This window comes from Heliangelus exortis, chromosome 1 (genome assembly GCF_036169615.1).
Source record: "Heliangelus exortis chromosome 1, bHelExo1.hap1, whole genome shotgun sequence".
NCBI classification, from domain to species: domain Eukaryota; kingdom Metazoa; phylum Chordata; class Aves; order Apodiformes; family Trochilidae; genus Heliangelus; species Heliangelus exortis.
The window spans coordinates 158,296,198-158,317,348 of record NC_092422.1 but is presented as its reverse complement, the minus strand read 5'-3'; the positions used below and the strand labels follow the sequence as shown (position 1 = coordinate 158,317,348).

General features: G+C 37.5%; 1 protein-coding gene across 2 annotated transcripts in view; it reads right to left on the bottom strand.

Annotated features, from left to right (window-relative positions):
* ATXN10 (ataxin 10) overlaps positions 1 to 21,151 on the bottom strand; it is a 91,805-nt gene that overhangs the window by 64,664 nt on the left and 5,990 nt on the right. For both annotated transcript variants that reach the window (XM_071733303.1, XM_071733302.1), the window contains exons 2-3: positions 20,872 to 21,063; positions 17,927 to 18,009 (exon numbers count right to left, since the gene is read on the bottom strand). In XM_071733303.1, the coding sequence (XP_071589404.1) occupies positions 17,927 to 18,009; positions 20,872 to 21,063 (275 nt within the window). The remainder of the gene's footprint in view (positions 1 to 17,926; positions 18,010 to 20,871; positions 21,064 to 21,151) is intronic.

Here is a 21,151-nt window from a genome sequence, read left to right as displayed (position 1 = left end):
ACATCTTTGGTAAACGAACTACACCAAGACTACAGACTACACACAAGACCTATCTCATCATCTATCCAGTCAATTAATGTGCTCTGTCCCAACTACAATGCAACTACAATGCACTACTTCTGCACTGTCTTAACTTCATTTCCCTACAAAAGAAAAAAAAAAAAGCAATACCTATTACAGAAAAACATAATTTCACATGACGTAGTGTGATGCCAGATCAATTACAAACATCAAATAAGGTCTGTGTACTGGAGCATAAATACTCATGCTTTGGCTTCTATGATCAAGTTCTACCTCTGAGCAGCTGGGTCTGTTGGGAGCTGATGGGATTCACCTGAACAAGAGAGACAAGAGGGTCTTCATCAAAAAGCTGGTCAGACTTGCACAGTGAGACCTCACCTGAAGTTCCACATTCAGATTTTGGGTCCCCAGTACAAGACAGACATGGACCTGGTTAGAGCAGGTCCAGAGGAGGGGCACAAAACCAAGCAGACAGGTTGGAACACCTCTCCAATGAATAAAGGCTGAGAGAGCTGGGGTTTTCAGTCTGGAGAAAAGAAGGATCTGGGCAGATCATGTTGCAGACTTTCAATATATACAGGATATATCCTTATAAGAGGAAGCCTTTTTACCAGGGTCTGGTAGTGACAGGATAGGGACAATGATTTTAAGGTGAAAAAGCAGAGGTGTAGATTGGATACAAGGAAGATATTTTTTATGATGAGTGTGGTCAGACACTGGAACAGTTGCCCAGGAAGATAGTAGGCAGATAGAAATGTTTAAGGCCAGGTAGGATGGGGCTCTGAACAACATGGTCTACTGGGAGCTGTTCCTGCCTATGGCAAGGGGGTGGGACCAGGTCCCTTCCAACCCAAACCATGCTACGATTCTGTTTGCTATGGTTCAGCCATCACAGATGGAAAGCCAACAATGAAGTGGAGCAAACAGCATTAAAACAGAATGAAAATTGATCCTTGGGGGTCTCTTACAACTCAAGATATTCTATAATTCCATGGAAAGTCATTAGAGCACCAGAACTAGAGTAGCTCATCACAACGTGTTCTGTGAATCATATTACAGTAGATCCTCATGAATCTGCATGATTATGCTTATAACAAAGAAAAAAACTCTCAAAAGTCCACAGGTGTACCTGCTGGTCTTTGAGTATGCAAAAATCTCATACAGTTTCTCTCCAAAGATGATTCCATATAAAATCTACAAGCCTAGCACCAAATTACCAAGTGACAGTGCATTTTTATATGAGCACTGGAAATTCAGACTTTGCTATTTATGTTTTAAAAAAGAAACCCCCAGAAAAGATCCATTGAGAGCTGTTATTTCACAGCAGGGAATGTATGTATTAAAAACCGTAAATGCCAGAATAAAAGTGAAGTACTGCATTCCCAACTATAGAAGTCTTAACATTCTCTTCTTAAAATTCAATTCCCACGTTTCACGTTTTTGTTTAACTCCATTGGATTTAACCCTGCAACATATGATCCAACTATGCTTAGAAATCTGTAGAATACAGATACTGCTTTTCTCCTCTCCAACAATTTCCTTACCCTTACAGCAACAACCAGAAAGTTCATTGCACAGTAAGCCAATTGAAACCATTTTGCCATCCATTCAGTAAGCCATGTGATTTTTGAAAAGGAAAAAAAAATTACAGAAAAAAAGAACCAAGACTATTTCACTTTTACCTTGGAAACTTACAGATCTTTATGAAGCTAAAAATAATTGTCAACTACTCTTTCCAGTTGCATTAACTAGTATTTGGGAAATATTTCTCACAACAATTATAAATGTATGCATATTTTCCATAATATTTATTTATTTATCATCTTAAATCCATTCCCTAGCTGCTTCTGTCTATAAGCACTGACTTTAATAAATAATTCTTTAGCTATCAGCACAGCCAAATTTTAATTTAAAGAATGTTACACTGTGTGTGGTCAACAGGACTATTTTTAACCTGATGGTCAACCACTGTGAAATTACATGCACTAAGATGTAACTTCTGATGCACAGATTGACCCTAGAGATGAAGAAATTTCCTCCTCCCCCCTCCCCATTGACATTTCATTAGTTCCTATATAAGCAGGATGTTCTTTAGCAAATGCAAATACTCAGATTACACGTTGCCTTTACAAAAGTGGCAATGGGTTTTGAAGAATTTTCTAGGTTATACAAAAATAACCTCTTTATACAACAAGGAAACGTGTACAAGGGGAAACACTAACTCTTAATGAATCCTGGTACCTAAATGTTTGTCTATGTGCACATTGATCTTTTAGAGTCACTCAATGCTATCCATGCAGAAGGTGAGGCAGCTAGTATTACTTTATGGCCCTGTATGAGGATGCAGTCCAGCAGATCAGTGCCTATAAGATCACAATTCCACTTGTTTCTTTCATTCTATTATGATCTCAAACTAACTGAATCAAGCTCTGGCACACACTTTTAACAATTATACTGCAGTATTACCCAACTGGTCTGAAGAACACATGTGAACTTTTCACAAGCCTGACCCTGCATCATGCTCCTCATGAGGATGTCATTTCACACGGTGTCATTTGCAGAATCATGGTATATTAGATATAAACTTAAATCTTTTAAGTTATTAGGACAGAGATTTTAAACACTGTGATTTTAAAACACAATATGGTGTATTCTTCCGCTCCACATCATTATGTGATAAGATTTTTTTTTTTTAAATTATTAAAGTTCCAGTAGCAAAATTGTAAGAGTTTACTGCTGGTAAGCCTCTATAAACGAGACTGAGACTAACTGCAATTTCTACCCCCCAGTATCTTTCCTGGTTAGATTGCTACACACAACCATTCTGTTAGTCTCCAATGTATTTTGTTGTAGCATTATTTAAATGTTTATATTCATACACACTTTTAAATCTTACTTACAGAAGGTGAGTTTTTCCTGGTGGATTATCAGACTTTCAAATTCCTACTACAATTTCTCTAGTCAAGAATAGGTGCCCTACAGACCTGCTCACCAGTCACTCTGAAAAACCCCAACCTCAGTTGCAGAGGCTTACAACAGTCATTCAGAGATTTCCTTTCTTTTTATTTGGGGCAGACAGCATACAAAGTTTTAAGTACAACCTGTTGCCTTTACTGGAGTTAGAGAGAGAAAATAAACCCAACCAAAGCATGTATGAAGCTGTATAACATCACTTGCCAGACTGCAAATATAAGTCCAGCAAACTTGTAGATCACTCTTTAATGCTTTGCTCACCATTAAATATGCATAAAAGATATGGCTGGTGTGCCCCTTCTACACTGGGGGAGTGCACATAGGTTTACAACTACTTAGAGGAAAACAACCTCCCAACAGCCTGTACACCTTTTAAGTTCCCTGTAAGCACTACAAATCTAAACTGTGGGCTGCAACCTCTGGTTGTTTGTAAACAATGGCAGAATGTTTTGTGATATATTGCTATCCTTGGAAAAATAAAACCTTCAGCTCAGCATAAGGTGTAGACCTCTATTGCTATAAAATGTTAGTTTCCACCACTATCATCCGGTCATTGACATGGTTCCTTGTGGCTGCAAGTTAAAGCAACTTCCAGTCATAAAAAGTTATTTGCTTCTTCACCACCATGAATCATACCACAAATACTGATGAAAATGTATTTTCCTTGGAAAACAGTCTGTCTAGACTACTCAAATTGAATGTACAATACATATATAGGCTCTGTCATTTAAAGTTATTAAAATACTGCTTAGCATTTTATTTCTGTAAATAAAATTAATGTCTAGCTACTGATTATTATTTCCACCTTGAATATACTGCACTTGCTGCAGTGCAGACTAGTAACCCATTTTTACCATCTGTGGAATACCAAGAATGTTGTGTTTAATAAGTTTCTGTTCCCACTCTTCACCTCCTCTACCTCTAAAAGAAATTAGCACTCTCTTTTTTTTTCCTTTCCTTTGCAAATGCCAGTTCCAATATTAGCAGGTTAGGTATGGTGACTGCACAATCGTCTTGTCCTTGGATATTAAACATCTAGGCAAAATATCAATACTTTGTTTTGACTCAAAAGGAGAATTTGACTCAAAGACAAGTAAAATCCCCACCATGCTATTAAAAACATGGAGTTACAAGTAAATTAGAAGAAACTATCAGAACACTCATCAAGTTAGCCTATAATACAAACTAAGTTCTAATGAGATCTCATACTTGCAAAGTAAGAAAAGTTGATTTGTACTTTTACTAGGAAAAGAGTTTGACAGCCCACTGCCTAACATGAGATCATTTTCCTAGTGATACAGACTCACATAGCATTAGCAATGCTCACTAACATTAACTAACAGTTCTCATTATCTTCTGGTATTTTAATGGCATCATTTTATTTTTAGAAAGCAATCGTGATTGTGTTCATGTATTAATAAATTATCTATTAAAGTCTATGGCATAGTAAACAGGACTCCTGTTTTATCCCCACAAGCAGCAAAAACACATGCCTGAGATTATTCTCCTGTGTGAAGTAAAACACGTGGAAGTGCCTGCAGACGGGGAAGGGAGTTTATAAGCTTCCTGCCTGTGTTAGGATGTAAAGTCTTTGTCTGGAAACAACCTAAAAACTGAGCCTAAACCTAACAGTCAATGTCTCCTTAAAGACGCTGCTCTAGCAAAATCAGCAAATTTGAAGTACTGGGGAGTCTCAACCTGGACTTAAACCATGCCAGGAAACCAAGAAAAATAACAAAAAGGACCGGCCACCCACTACGTGTTATTCGTGGTATGTAACCATATGACACACTACTACATGATACTTTGTACAGGTCTGAAAATAAAATAATTATTAGCATGTAAAATACTAACCAAAATTATGAACAAATTTCTCCAATTATTTTTTATGGCATACTGTGGACGTTGTTTCATTTAAACCAAAATTTTCATTGAAGTGCTTATATGTTCCCTAGAGTAGCAAATGATCTTTCCCTCTGGAAAGGATACTTGGCTTTTTTTTTTATCTTCTTGGACCACTTCTATTTCTATCTGGCTACTAATGGATCATGGTCCTTTTGCAATAGCCAGATCAACAAGTAAAATTATATTTAGTATTTTTACTTGTATATCCACATTAAATTACACCAACAGTTTTAGCATCCATGTTTTCTGTCATTACTGTTTTTTTTTTTTACCAACAAAGGCAGCTTGCTTCTTCTCATTGCCTTGTCATTGTCTGTCCCTTCTGTGTCCCACGTTGTGCATCCAGAGGATGGAAGAAAGAGCAAGGCCTTAGTGCATCCTGGTTAAAAATCTTATACCTTTTCCTTCCTATGCTAGCAATATTCCCTAAAATTCTAACTGAAAAGTGAAGGATGGGCACGAGATATTTCTCTCCCAGCCCAAACCTGCTATCAAAAGGATTCTGCAGAATGGTGCAAAGTCTTACAGCTTGTGGCTGAAAAGCCAGTTACAAAAAGCTCCCTGCTTTTCTATCAGAACACTGCTCATGTAACTGGAGAGTCTAGAAGTTGCATCATGGCAATCATAATCAAAAGCATGGAAAAATGCAATAGTGAACTTTAATGTATTACAACTATTTGGATTTGGACTTTACCCTGAAACAAGCAGATGCCTCACATTATTCTCTTTGCTTAGATTTTCCTCCAGTTCCCTTCTACCACCTTCCAACTTCATTTTCCTTGGAGGAAAAACTTTAGTACTATTGGGACTCTGTGGGAGAGGCATAACTAAGCTTCTTCCTGCCACATCAGGATGCTCTGTCTTTAGGAAGCTTTCTACAGTACATGGTTTGTTTGCTTCCCTCTCCCCACCTTGATCTTATGATCCTGATGCCCCTGCTGGGGAAAAGAAAAACAACCTAGATCTTGTCATAACCTGTAACACCACAATGTAATCTTTACAATGACTTATCATTTGTTTCTTCTCTTTCTCTTCCATCTAAGCTATAAGATGGGGAAGTATGTGACCTGCACTATGTCCACCGAAGTCTAGCAGCAGGTTATGAGATAGACCAGTTCCTCTTCCTGCCTTTGATGTAAAGGGAAGCCAGAAACATCTACTGAGCAGCTGCTGCAAGGTAAGATGATCAGTCACAATGGCCCTGACCACACCAGGGCTGCCCTGTGCAGCTGCTGATTCAGCACACAACGTGAGAGCAAAGTAAAAACAACAGAGCCTTTACATCAACACAAAAAAGGCAAGAATTTTCAATCCGTAATAGAACAGACTTTTTTCCCCCCATGCCTTCACAGTCAATGAAAGCTGACCATCTTAAATCTAGAGATATTTCTGCAATTTTTAATTCACATAGATTGATGTAGGTTAGAAACCTGTCTCATTATAAAGATTGTTGACATTATTTGCTGGTAGGGTAGGGGACAGTAAAGAACAAGGAAGGAAGGAAGGAAAGGGCTTACAGAACACTGTATTTAAAGGTCCACAGAAACATAGGCATTACTGTTCATTTCAAGCCTCAACCAAAGTAACCAGAAACCATTCTAATTAAACAGACATCAGCAAACTCCCATTTCCTTTGTGCTCCAAGTGGGTATCAGTCCACAGAATAAAACCACTGTGCATGTGTCATAAATCAGCAACATCTTGGCAGGCTGTACTAGAAAGCCTCCAAATTGCAGGAACAAGGGAAAAAAAAGAACAGCTATACACACTGCCTAAAAGCAATAGCAGCAACTAGAAAATGGCACTCTATAAGGCAGCTCACTGATCTACTAAATGTTAAAACTTAAGGGTATTAAGGTTAGTCTCTCTCCTAGAAGGAGCAGAATGACTTACACTGACTCTGAGACAGTCACCATCTCTGTCTCCCAGTAGAACAATTTTTTTTCATATTATGGAAAAAGACAGTTTTGATCATCAGTGCAACCAACACCAAACTACTGGAAAGCATCAACTTTTTTGTCATTATTCCAAAGCCTGCTTCCAATGCTATCTGTGTCAACACCATCAGACAGATGAACATTGCTACTCAGGATTGTGTCTGTAGTTCAAAACTGTGTCCCAGCAAGCTGCTGCAGTAACACACTTTTAATACTCACAGTTCATGGTAAAGAAAGTAATTCCGCTCAGCACAGCTTAAATCAGTGACTGCAGAAGCAACAGGACTCTAAACAGGTAATAATAAAGCCCAAGGCAGGAAAAAAATAGTCAGGAACCAACACCCTGGTAGGAAATTTCAACTGAAGTCAGGAAAAAGATTTTAAGAGGGGAGGAAGTGTAACAATCTTCATAGGACCAACAAGAGGTAAACAGAGAAAGCTGAAGCTTACACAAGATTCTACATTTGACAGACCCTGCTCTGTCAAGGGCCCAGTAATGATGATGCAGGTCATGCTTCAGCTTTTATTTTCAAGTTGGAAGCCCTACTACTACCCTCCCTTCTCCCCCTTCCCTGCCCTGCCCCCTTTAACCTAGGAATAGGTTGTATTTTAATAATATTTCTGGCCCTAAAGCTGTTCTTCATCAATGGATCTGATCTTAAGTGTCCCCAAACCTCATTCCTCTCTGGAATGTTGTGAAATGAGAAAAAAAGAAATTAAGGCATGTGTAAAGCTTCCATATTAACACCACAAGTCACAGCCAAGCCATGTGTGCAAACACAGATGTGTCAGGCTGAAAATAATAGCTACCACTGGCATATACAGCTACTGCTAAATCACATAAAGATAGCTTACTGTAGTAGCTATGCAAGGCACAGCTCTGAAAAAACAAAACCAAAGAAGAACAGCAGCAGTGCCCAGGTAGTTGTGCCTTCATGCGTGGCAAAAGATTCAAAGTGCAGTGCATATGACAAGAGTTTATCACTGCAGGCAGGGGCAATACTACACACAAAAGAGCTGAAGAGAATTCAGAGTTTGCAAACCCAGGACAATTTATCAGTGTGACTCAGCTTACTCCAGGTTTGGCTCTTTTCCTTCTGCAGATGGCTGAAAGAGGTGTGTAAGTTCCCTTATACAAAGGGAACAAAAGCCTGGAACAAAAACCTGAACCAAACACCACCAAAATCAGTCTTTCCACAGCCTTTAATGGGTTTTGGACCCCAGGAGAAAAGAGGGTTCACATACTTAGGACAGGTAAAGTATGCATGGCTGTATTCCTTGCCATACAGGTTATGAAGAAGTACAGTTCATTAAAAACCTGTGACAACAGTCACCATAACACAGCACAGCCAGAGCAGAGTTACAAAGTAAAAACTGCAATACTGGGCAGGACTAAAGTATTTTTACACCTGGTTAATTACCAGCACCCAGGAGGAAGAATGCCCAAGTCTTGAACATACCATTGATTAGCAGAGGGGCAACTGCCTGTTTTTAGGAAACCTATCATTTGCTTCCTAACATGTAGGGTTCTGGGAGATGCTCGCAGTCACTTTTCAAATAAATAAACAAATAAACAAAAAACCTGATGAGCTAAACACAAAGGAACAAAAAGCCCCAAACAACTCCAAATGGTACAAAGAGAACAAACTAATTACATAAAACTTTCCTGTTTGGTAAGTAGTAAAGTGTTCTGAGCTATAATAATTAGGGGATAGCAAAACTCAGAAAAACACAGGATTTTCTTAAGCTATGGAAACATGAAACCAAAATCCCAAAACAAGTGCAAATAGCAGTTTACTTCTACCAGATAGTGTATCAACTGATTGTTAGGGCATATACTCTGGGAATGCTACAAAGACCATGAAAATCCCAATATTATTTTTACAGATTGGAAAAACACAAAGGCCAAAAACAACACCAATAACTCAAATAAAAAACTCATGCATTTGTTTACATAAAAGTTTGATGAGTATAATATATTCGTCACAGTCCCACAATTATTCCCCGAAAATACTATAAATATTATTTTGACAATGTAATTACAGTTTTTACTTCAACAGTGGCAGCAAAGCACTGGCACCAATCCCCCATACAAAAAGCCTAGATAGACAAAGCAAAGATCACACATGGAAACTGGTAATTCTTAAGATCAGGGCTGTCCCTTATTTATTCAGTTAAAAAAAGTCTGTTTAAATTAGCATCTGGTTTATTTAAACTGTAAAACGTAAGTTTAATTATGCTAACAGTAAGCAAAAGGAAACCCCAAATATAAAAATAAATGGAGGTTAAGATTTTTTCATTTTCTTTTCCTACAAGCAACTGAGGCATGTTCCTTTCATGGTGCTTTTTGGGAACAAACCCCATGGACTGTGGGTCCATTCAGAAACCACTCTCTCCCACTTCCTCTCCCTTGATATGAACATGAACTTAAATTGACAAATGTCACTTATTAACAGTTCATGATGTTTTGACTCTGTAGGACAAATAAAATTGTTCAAGCTTTATAACCAGTTACTCTCTCATTCCATTTGAATAGATACATTAACATATGGCTCGCACAACTAATCCACAGCATAATAATTTACAGTATTTGCTCACAAAAAAAAAAAACCAAACCAACAAAACAACCCTGAACAAAACAAATCAACAACAAAAACCCCAAGTAATACACTCTCCTACCCCCAACTAAACCGTTCGCCTCCTCCTCCACAGATAAATATAGAGGGCACTGATGTGGGAAGAGAATCCTTCCTCAGTCCTGATGGTTTAAATTTACTTGCCATTGTGTTTTAGAGTCTCCAGGATACAAATTAAAAGTGATATCTTCTCCAACTGTAGTCACACTAACCAAGCCTGTGTGGAGACACTTGTTCAGACAGCAAAAAAAAGAGCTCTGCTTCTAGGCAATGAAATTAAGCAATAGTTCCCCGTATGCATTGGATATTGACTCTGTTCTGGGTATCCACTCTACTATGATGTCTGTCTAGTAAAACATTCACTGTTCATCACACTTTTCAGGCATATTTTATAATATTTTTCATATACAAAATACAGGTTGTAATTTAGAGAATAAACCATTCAGTGCAACATGATTCAAGAACTACAAAACCAGTTAAAGCAGAATGCAAGTTTTTTAAAGAATAAAACAGAAACATTAAAGATACTGAATGGGAAATAAAAGACAACTACAAGACTTAAGAGACAGGCTTTGATCAATATTGGCTTTCATTACCTAATATTTACCTAATATTTACCTAAGACAAGAACTAACAAAGAAAATCAGTATTTTTCTGTGCTCACTTGTGGGATGTTCTCCTCCTGCAGACCTTAAGAAAAAAGGGTATTTTTGTTATTCCATCAAGGATGAAATGCTACCATCCCATCTGGCTATTGCAGGAAACAGAGCTGACCACCCTCTTTCTCCTTCCTGTTAATTTAAAACACATCTCTGAACGACCTGCCACTCTAAATGATAAGGTACAGAAAACAATAAAGTATTAAAATTAGGCCACTGATAGACTCCTGTGCCACTATGTGAGCACTTAATGACCCGATTTTCAAGCTAACTGGTTCTGCAAAGGTACCACACTCAGATGCATTATGAAAAGGTTTGAGTATTTATTTCTAGATCATTTCTAGACCATTTTCCTATTGCCAAGATATAACCTTTTTATTGGGACCAAAAGTGACAGTGATGCTGTTGCTGCTGCCTTCTAGGGGAAGAAAATATCTGAAAAGATAGATAAATATTGACAAGAATCCAGAAATGAACACATGGCTGCCCATTTAAAAAAGAATAAAAGGAAATCAATTCAGTGTTCTTGGGAAGGTTTGAGAGACACCTTCCCGTGTTTCTCCATACCCTCAAAATTAGCCAAGTGCAGTTCCAATTTGCAAATGGTTGAGTGCAGAACTAGAAATAGGTAAGAGCAAAGAAATATGTTACGCTTCATTTCACTGATCTAAAAGGTTTATTTCTCCTAGCCTCTCTTCTCCAAGTAGAAATTACTCGAGTCAGTTAATTTGTATTAATTCATTTCTGCTTTCAGGAATATTTTTGCAAACAAAATAACTCAAAGGTCCCTATTTTAATCAGATTCTTCTTCGGGAAACCAAACATTTGATTACACACAGCCTTCACTGCAACTCCTTGAAAATTACTTTGAATTAATAACTTTTTAGAAGAAATAAGCTCCCTGGAGCAGCTCCTGGGAATTTCTTCACTTCTCCATTTCTTTTAAGGGATCCCTCATTAAGAAATGTCAACATGATTTTCTAGTATGACATGAACTCCTACAGATTATGATTCAGTGGCTTTTTAACACAGCATGCCTTCACCTTCAAGAATTAACAAAGAAAATCAGTATTTTTCTGTGCTCAGTTGTGGGATGTTCTCCTCCTGCAGACCTTAAGAAAAAAGGGTATTTTTGTTATTCCATCAAGGATGAAATGCTACCATCCCATCTGGCTTTTGCAGGAAACAGAATGGCTGGAAGTTATATATAGCCTAGGCTCCTCACCTTTTATTTTTGAAGCACACATGCCCTTAAGTCTTTTTTATTTTTATAATCTCTTAGAGGGAGTTATGTTGTTTTGGGTTTTTTTCTATAGGGTTCTGAACTCCAAGGCTACTCTACAAGAAAGGGCAATAAGTACTTCTCTTCCTCATTGACAGATTAGTAAGTATTTTCCAATACACTTTCTTCATAGACCATCTTAAGAAAGCAATGGGTCAAGAGCAATAGTTCTTTCATTAACTAGAAGAAAATATGCATGATAGCTGACTAGGTTCAAATGAGTTTGAATCTTTCAAGAACATTGACAGAAACTGAACTCAAGTTATTATTAATGCTGCTGGCATTAAAAGGATAATTTAAAAAAACAAACAAACAACAACAAATCCACAGACGTTTCAGGTTAATTGTGGTCCATTTTACCTAAGAAGTATCATGGGCTTTCCCCCCTTCTGCTCAAAAGCAAGAAACATATATTTATAGCTCCCTTGTAAGTACATGGCATTTGGAGTATTTTTAAAATGTTTGGAACAAGACATTCTATATTTTCCTACACTTCCCCTCTCAAGAAAGGCGGTGTGAACAGGTGTTAAACATATGATATTCATGTTGCTGAACATCCTACCAGAAAATGCTCACGTTACTATAATAAGACATGTATTAAAAAAACCAAAAACAAAACAAAACAAAAAACTACATAGAGTCATCCTTCATCTCTGCTTTTAAAGGCATGTTTTAAGTTCTGTTCTAAATAGAGCACACGTAGCAGTTTAACTGCACAGTTTAACCACACCTAAACACTTTCCAGAAAATCGAAAGCAAAGTTAAATTCTTGTTCAAGGATTCAAGCTTATCATCCACTGTACTTTCCCCAATGTTTCTGGACTTCACAGCGTTCAGAGCAGCAAACAACCTAAACCTTTGTAAAACAGCAAGCACGCCTGTACCCTATTTTTGACAGAGATCTTCAGGAGCACCCATGACAATAACACAGGCTGTTAACCCTTTCCCACTAATACATGTTTAGGCAGCCTGCCCTGGTTGGTTAAAACCCCTAAAAACTTAAGAGGCATGGCATCAGCACAGCATAACAAAAACAATGCCAGTGGTTCTTGGTTTAAAGCTACCTCAAGCATCACCCAGAGCACCTCTCTCAGGCACACCCAGAACAGTATTGACCTGTGACTGATACAGAGCACTTGCACTCATTTCTGCTCAGAGCAGACAATCAAGGCATTCAAAGGAGTTGCACAACAAACTGTCCCACACAGGGCAGTTATCAGTCATCCAGTGCTTTTTCATCCTAGAGGAGAGAAAAATATCTTGGCAGCTAAATTCTTTTCAAGCAATTATATTGGAATTCAAAGCACATTCTTCACCACCGGCAATATTTTGAAGCAGTGAAAGGTTTGAGGTCTATTTACAAACAAAAAGATTAAAGCACCTTCTGTCCAGGATGGGATGAGGGTGGGAATACATGAAAAAAATCAAATGGGACACAGCCTATTGAACATAAGATTGCTTCAAAACTTTGCTTCACTGCAATTTGTTAAGAAGTAACATAGCTATCTATTTTTCCTAGATTTCATAGATGAATCCTTAATCCAGATCTTACACTCTGGAATCTAAAGATTCATCACCTTGACAAATCTCAGGGTACCTTCCCAAAGGTCTACTAGATTCTGCTGGAAAGCTTAAGATTTGCCATAGGAAAAAAGTTAAAAAAAACAAACCAAAATAAAACACAACCCCACAACCAAACCAAGACATATGCTATGAAGTGAAGGAGATTTTCTAGTTGGGCTTCTGACAAGGGTATTTCCTATGTCTACTGCAATCCCTCACATACTGAACTACTTCTTAGCTCTTAAATAAGAGATCTGGGTCTGCTTTAAGTTCAGTTAAAGTTCATCTGGCAGCTTTATCAGCCTACTCCTCTGGCAAGTGTTCTTGGTCTTTGTACCCACTGCAGAGAGAAAAACCTTGCTATGATGAGACTTTTTTTTTCTTTATTTTAATTAAAAAATGAAATAAAACAAAAAGGATGTGGAGAGGGCACTATGAAAATTCCATTAAATCTATATTCTGCAGAGAATTTCCTTTTTCGTTAGACTCAAAGTAACAATTTTAGTATCTTATAAGCTATTTGCTAGAAGACTATGGTCTCAAATCAGTTAACAAAGAAATGTAATGGACCTTCTTGCATTTCCTCAGGAATACATACAATTCCTGCAACTTCAATCCCTATTCAAATTAATTCTGAACTGGGGAGAGGGGCACAGCATTTGTTATTTTTTCCGTCTTCCCACCAGGAATATCCATAATCTAAAATCCTTACTCGATCAGACACTTCCTAGATTTTCAAAATATATAGTTTTAAGAACACTGAGTCCAGTTTTCTGATACTGTCCAAGAACTGTAGCACTTGATTTTTTTTTCTACTTCTCTGGGAACTTCTATCTCTTGCTGAGGACTTCTGGAGCAATTAGACACATCAGTGACACATCAGTATTGATGCTGTCTAAATGAAGGGGTGCAAATATTAAACATCTGGTTAAGCATCACTGCCCATCTACCCCCTACATTTACCTAGCTGTTGGCTTTCACTGTGCAACTTCTTAGAGAAGGTTCCCTTCTTCAAGTATTACAGAATTTGAATTGCTCAAGACAAATCACTACTCTGCATTGTAAGAAATTACAAGATGAGATACTAATCTATGGAATGCACCTAAAACTAACTTGAAAAGTAAGAAGGGAGGAAGAGTGGGGCCAAACAGCTATGTGTAGCAACACCATAAAGGAAAGTGCTCTTTTAATATAAGTATTAAAAAGAAGGAAAATTATTACAGGGATGGCTGGCTTGCAGATGGGGGTGGACAATATGCCATATGTATGAATTAACTAGTTATTTTTAAACTTATCTGAAGCCTTAAAGACCTATTCCAGAAGAGACATACTAATTCACCTTCAGATTTACTGGCCCATTGCCTTCATGGCATATCACATACTCAAAACAAACAACTTTTTCCACAGCTGGATTTTCCACAAGCACTGAGGGATTTATCTCACTTTTTACGGTACTCAAAAAAAAAAAAAAAAAAGAGATATGCTGAAAACCTGTGGTAAAGATGTTTGAGAAAATATACTGAAGTGAGGAGCCAAATTAAGTATGCACATGTATATTTAGCCCCAGGACAAACTAATAAAAATGTGTTTCTCCTAACAGAAAAGAATGCAAAGGAGTCTGGGTTTAATTGAAAGAATCTTAGCAACATTTTTTAATCACAGCACCTCCTTTTTTGCTGTCTTTATCCTGATACATCATTAGAAAAGGCAGTTAATCCTCTCTTAAAACCAACACACTGGTCACAGTAGTGGCCAGAGAATACATACTTCATTTCGTTTTTGGTTTTACCCATTGCAAATTGTACTACATTGAACTTTCCTGCATAAATCACCACACCACTCAGAGATTTACAAGTCTTAACAGTTACTAGCAGATAAAAGAGTAAAAATTTGCCACAAATAAGGTGAAAGAATGCAGAAAAGAAGTCTGCATAAAGAATTTTCAGTAGTTCTTCTTTATAAATATTATAATGTTGGAACTTCAAATTTATTTAGTGTACAATGACTTCCTCAGGGAAATTTCACAGGGATATGAATTTAAACATTAGTGTTGCTCACTGTGGAATAGAGCATTACCTGTTTGTCCTTGTATTTTGTTGTTCTAAAAGCAACATAAAGGTATTTAAAATACCATGATGACATAAAGAGGGACTGAGAGAGATCATCAAATCCAGGCAGCCGTGTAAAGGAGTAAATGGGACAAATATCCAAATAAACAAGTTGAAATATTCCACTTAACACTTAATTATCTGCTAGAACAAAATGCACATGCTATGCTACCCCTCTGACCTAATTTCCTATGTGAAATATGAAGGGAATCATGAAGTAGAAATATACTTAATAAACACAGTAACATTTACAAATTTCATGGGTATCTTTTGTTTCAACAGTGCTATCCAAGTCCAATTTAGCAATTTGTCTCTCTTTTGAAAGTACAACTAATTATCTACAGTTGAATGTAACTGTTAAATTCTGAGGTATATCCTGCAGAAGGAGTTGGTGCTCTAGGCACTAGTTTAATTTTCACCCAGCAACATATTAGCAACACTTGTTTGTCTACAATTTTTTTTGTTGTACTAACAGAAATGGAACACTTCAGCCATGCTCATCAGATGTTTCCCAATTAAATCAATATTATATACAGTATCAAACAAATCATCTACCCTAGATCAGTACATGAAATTATAGTTGTAACTCAAAATTATTTGTTGAACAGCTATGGAGAGCATGAGTCACAATACACTTCTTATTGAAATACTGTTAAAAGCTTTCTGGTCAATGCCTCACTTTTCAATGGCAATAAAAAGATTTTGTAACATCTTCTGGTTATAAAAGGAGTCCAAAGTAGTTAACCAAATTAATGGGTTCCACTCCCTCCTTTCTTTTTCACTGAGCAGCATTCAGAGTTGCTTCTTCATATCCCAGAAGGAAAAGAACAGCACACATGAACCCATCAAATGCATCAAGGAGAAATCAGTAGCCACAAGACTGAAGGGGAAACCTCAGGTCACACATGTAACCAAAAAGGGGTACATCCTGCTCACCCTCCTGCAGATACTGGGTAGCACCACTGAAAAGCTCAAACCATAATTCCTGATGCTCTGATTAAGCAGAAGGTAAGAATTTCATTTTCCCCTCACTGCCTTTTCAAGTTTACTGCTATCAAGGACCCTAATAGGGACAATGTCAGTCAAAACAAAACCAGCACTTGAGTTCCCATAGGATCATAGAATGTTAGGGGCTGGAAGAGACCACTGGATATCATTGAGTCTGAGTCCTCTGCTAAAGCAGGATCCCCTGGGGCAGGAAACACAGAAACATGTCCAGATGGGTCTTGAGAGTCTCTAGAGAGGAACACTCCACAACTTCTCTGGGCAGCCAGTTTCAGTGCTCTGTCACCCTCACAGTCAGAAAGTTTTCCTCATACTGAGGTGAACTTCCTGTGTTTCAGTTCGTGTCCATTGCCCCCCATCCTATCACAAGGTACCACTGAAAAGGGACTGGTTCCTTCTTACACCCACCCTTCAGACACTTACTGTAAGATCCCTCCCTCAGTCTTTCTCCAGAGTAAACAGCCCCAGGTCTCTCAGTCTTTCCTCACAGAAGAGGTGTTCAAGTCTCCTGATCATCCGCATAGGCCTCCCATCATTTTTCCTTTTCTCTTGCTGATCTTTGAAGGGACGCTGTCACTGTGGGACAGGACATTCTTGTCCTCCTTGCTTTTTGCAATCCTTCTTGCCCAACCCCATGACACAGATTAAGAACCATTCTTGTGTGCTAACAGTTCCTCCTCTTTACAGTCATCATTAGGAAAGTCCTTTTTTTTGCCACCCAAAGGGTTTAGTTCTGGTCCTCCCACTGTGCCAGCACCACTGATCCTTCCCTGAAAGGATTCCAGCAATGAGTAAAGGATTGAACGTGGCTTAAGTATAACAACTCCATATGCCTGAAAGGCTTCATTTTGAGCCAAATACAGTAGCAAAAGGAAAAACATTATCCTAGACTTCACTGCTCCTTCCCAGCTTCATAAAGGTGTTTGAGGGCAAGTTACTGTATGACAGTAGTTTCACTTGCTTTCACAGAATGATTGAAGAGCAGTAATAGGAACCCAGTAAAAACCTCATCCAAGAAGAGGGAGTGAAAAGAAATAAAAGTAGCAAGAAACCAAATTTTCCTTACTCTACAACCACAGACAGTAAAGAGTGGGATCCAACACCCTGTACCAAGCTCCACATGCACACACAGAGAAGCACACATTTTGCAGAGAATTACTAAAAATGCCTTAATATCCAGAGAAATTAGATTGATAGAATTCAGTAACAATGACTGCCATTAAGGAAAAAGGACACTATAGTCAGATTTTCTCTTCACTGCATTAAAAAAACAGCTCAGCCATTAAGGAAATGTGAACACTACTTGAACCAGTACTCAGTTCTTGGCAGATATTATGCAGACTGGCCAGCAACCACAGTACAGAAATGAAAATGTAAAAATAATTTTTAAAAAGTCACAGCCCAAATTTGTTTCCTGGATTCAGGTAAATAATTTCAAATGTCATCAAAATAAAAAAGGAGTATTTCTTCATTTTACTATGTTTCTAGATCAAATAAAAAGACAGTAAAGCAGCAGAATGTATTTTGAATTGACCTATTACAGGAACTTTTCCTTTTTGCAATTCAAATATCCTGGTTAATTTCAAAGAAGTTTCCACATTCCTTTCCTTTAATAAGCTATAGGGAATGGCTGAGAGCAAATACAATTAGACTAGACTTGAGGCCAAGATTTTTTTAAAGCAGCATAAGAGAAGGCCCTCCAACTCTTACATGTAATCCAAGAAACAATTAAGCTTATTTATGTAAAATAACCATCAGCAAGGTGACAACCACAAGACTCCCCACATAAAAAAAAATATAGAGCAGGCTATATATTTAACAAAATTCATAGTCTTACCAGTCAATAACAATTCTTCTTTGATTTGTATACTATGAAGCAATTTGATCAAATGAACGGATGTAGAGATGAGACCCAACTGCCTATTATTAAATTGGGAGAAGAAAAAAAAAATCACTCAATAGGAAATACACTCACATAAAGCAAAAAGGCATTTCACTGAAGTTAAAAGCAAATCTTTAATATTTTCAGAAACTCTGAAATAAAAAGCATATTGATAATATTGGACACTACCTTCAGAGCTAAGTACCCTTTCCTCTCTTTTTGCTTTTCTTCTAAATGTTAAAAATTAGCACCTTAGTCCTGAGATTTAAACACCATTACTTGTGCAAAAACTTTGCTTTGTGGGAAGTTTAAGTGTTCAGGGCAAGTGTAAATGTACCTTACTTAGTAATAAACTTTGAGGGTTTTAAATACCAATGAAGCAATTAGTCACTTTCATCAAGCAAACAAGAGCCAGTTCAACGGGAAGCACACAAAACTCTCAGAGGCAAACAAAGAAGCTCAAGAAGTCATTTATCCTTTCCACAGTAAAAAGGAATCATAGGGAGAATCTCAGACTGTTTTGGGTTGGAGGGAGCTTTAAAGATCATCTAGTCCAATCCAGCTGTCTTGGAATCAAGCCTTCCACCAGACTAGGTAGTTGAAAGCCCCCTCCAACCTGACCTTGAACACTTTCAGACATAAAAAACCATGGAGATAGTGAGAATAAACATCTGAAGTTAAGCACTTTGGAAACAAAAGCACCAAAATAATTCTACAGCCAAAGATCAGCAATTTTGGAGGTAGAAAACAAACATACCAGGATGACCATGCAATAGTCAAAGAATACAGTAAAAACAGATTAAGATTTCAGCTTTAAACTCAATAGTACTTTAGCAATCAAACGTTTTGTGAAGAGATCAGCCAAGTCAGGGCAGCTGAAACTTCAGAACACAGTAATACCATCTCTACCAACCCCACACACTCACGCAGGAGTTACTTAAAAATATCTTACCATCACATATGAATGCTGCTTGATTCTCTGCTGTATATGTTTACTAAGCAAACATATGCCTTTTCCCATTAAGTTATAAAAAAGAAGAGGAGCCAAAGATACATTTGTAATTGTATAATACACACATAGGTATACATAAATTCTACTAAAATCAAAACATTTCACATTCTGTCAGACCCTAAATTTCAACACAGCACACAAAGCAGAAAAACTGACCCTGGAAAAAACAAAGCTTCATATTTCCCAATAGTTTAAAAGCTGTTATAAAATCCATGTGTTTAAAATTTTTGCATTCTTTCCTAGAAACAATCAGTTTTCATTTTGCTCAAACAATTTGTAGTTGGGGGGTTGGGTTGTTTTGGGTTTTTTTGGAATATCTGAATGTTGTGCACTTCAAACCAATATCAAAGGCACATAATTTTCCTTCCAGTCACAACTTCTGATCATTCGAGTCATACAACTCCTACAGAAGTTGTGAATTTGCAACTATTTAAAACTAACACAAACACATGGCTAACATACAGCTGGCTCAAAGCACCCATTGAGGTATAAAAAGAAGCACAGATCAGTCTGCTGCTAGAGAGTCAAAACATCCGATGAGTGACCCAGGGGACCTCAGTTGTTACAAACATGGTCAGAACTCTGTATACACAGGGCCTTTCCTCCTGCAGTCTAAAGTACAATTATTAGCAATCAGCTTCCTGAACTGCCTAGTGAGTGCAAGTAGGCAGCGTAGGCATAACCAGCACAAAACAATTTTTTTTCAGAAGCAGGCTGGACATCCGCATTCCATTTGAAAGTAAAAACTAGGTGGCATTTGTCATGCTGCTGAAAAGGGCAATCCTACCAACTCCCAGTCATGCAAGTCTGTCTGTCCCCCGTTTTGTTAACAAGTGTCCATGGAGCTACAGTAGGTAACAATAAGTAATGCAGTCTGGCTGAACACCTAGCCAGCAAAAATTCATAAATAAACATACACATTTTCTGTCAGATCAGTTCCTTGACTCTCAACACCATCATCAGTGCTAGTCCTGTCAGAAACAAAAAGGTAAGAGCCTGAAAAGTCCTGCAACTTTTTTGGCATTACCAAAATTCTGCCCTCATCACAACCCCAGAAGTTGTGACTTTGTCCCATGTCAAAATTTTATTTATTTTAATAAACCAAATTTGACAAGTGCCAAGAATTACAACAAATTACTCGGTTGTACTCCATAACAGTTCTTCATGATCTAGTAAACTTGTAATAGGCTTTGGGATTAGGTTTTTTTTTGGTTGCTTGGTTTTCAGTTCTTGAGGACAGGGGAAGAGGGCCCAGTTTGTTGTTGGTTTGGGTTTGTTTTTTTAAAATAGCGAGTAGATTACCAGCTTTTCAGTAACTACAGTTGCTTGTATTCCAAGCATCCCTTCAGTGTTGCAACAGACACAGGCAAAAAAATAGAGATTAAGTAAATTAAGTAGCCATACTGACTTCGTATTATCCATTAATATCAGTTTACCTGTATGTGTCAGGGTTGACAGGCAAAATCATACACATTATATCTTGCCAGGTGTGTCAAACATCTAAAAGTGCATTAAAAAAACATACTAATCCTGTAACTGATAATGAAATTTTTGTTATTTTATAAAAAAAATTTAAATAAATGAAATAGAAAAAAAAGAACAGTTCTCCAGTCAGACTTCCAGAAGGCTTATATTGTTTTCATAATCAATTTATATTAATGACACAAACACTTTGAGCTATTATTCAGCAGTGCCCCAAACTCTGACCTACAAATATGTCAGCTATTTTTATTCCTTGCATACTTCATTTGAAGTGATTACATCAAGCAGGAAATATCAGTTAATAAATCAACTAACACACCAGTGTAAAATAAGAATCTCTATATAGAACCACACACATATCAGGAGGTTATATTTCTGTATTGGTTAAAATGGATCATAACTATACCTCATGACATGCTGGTTCTTGGCACATTCAACACAGGCATTCCTCAGACATCTGAAACACTCTGCTATGAGCAGCAGGCAGGTGTCTAGATCTACCAGTTCACAGGAGTCCTTGTAAGCCAGCTCAATTTCACTTGAGGCTCCCATCAGGATTTCCAGGAGATTCCGAAATACACCTTCTTCTGCCATTGCTCTGAAATAAATAAATCTGTAGTGAGCAAAAAAATAGTGCTGGTATCAAAAAGCATCACATTATGCCAGTTACACCTCTTATTGTAAAC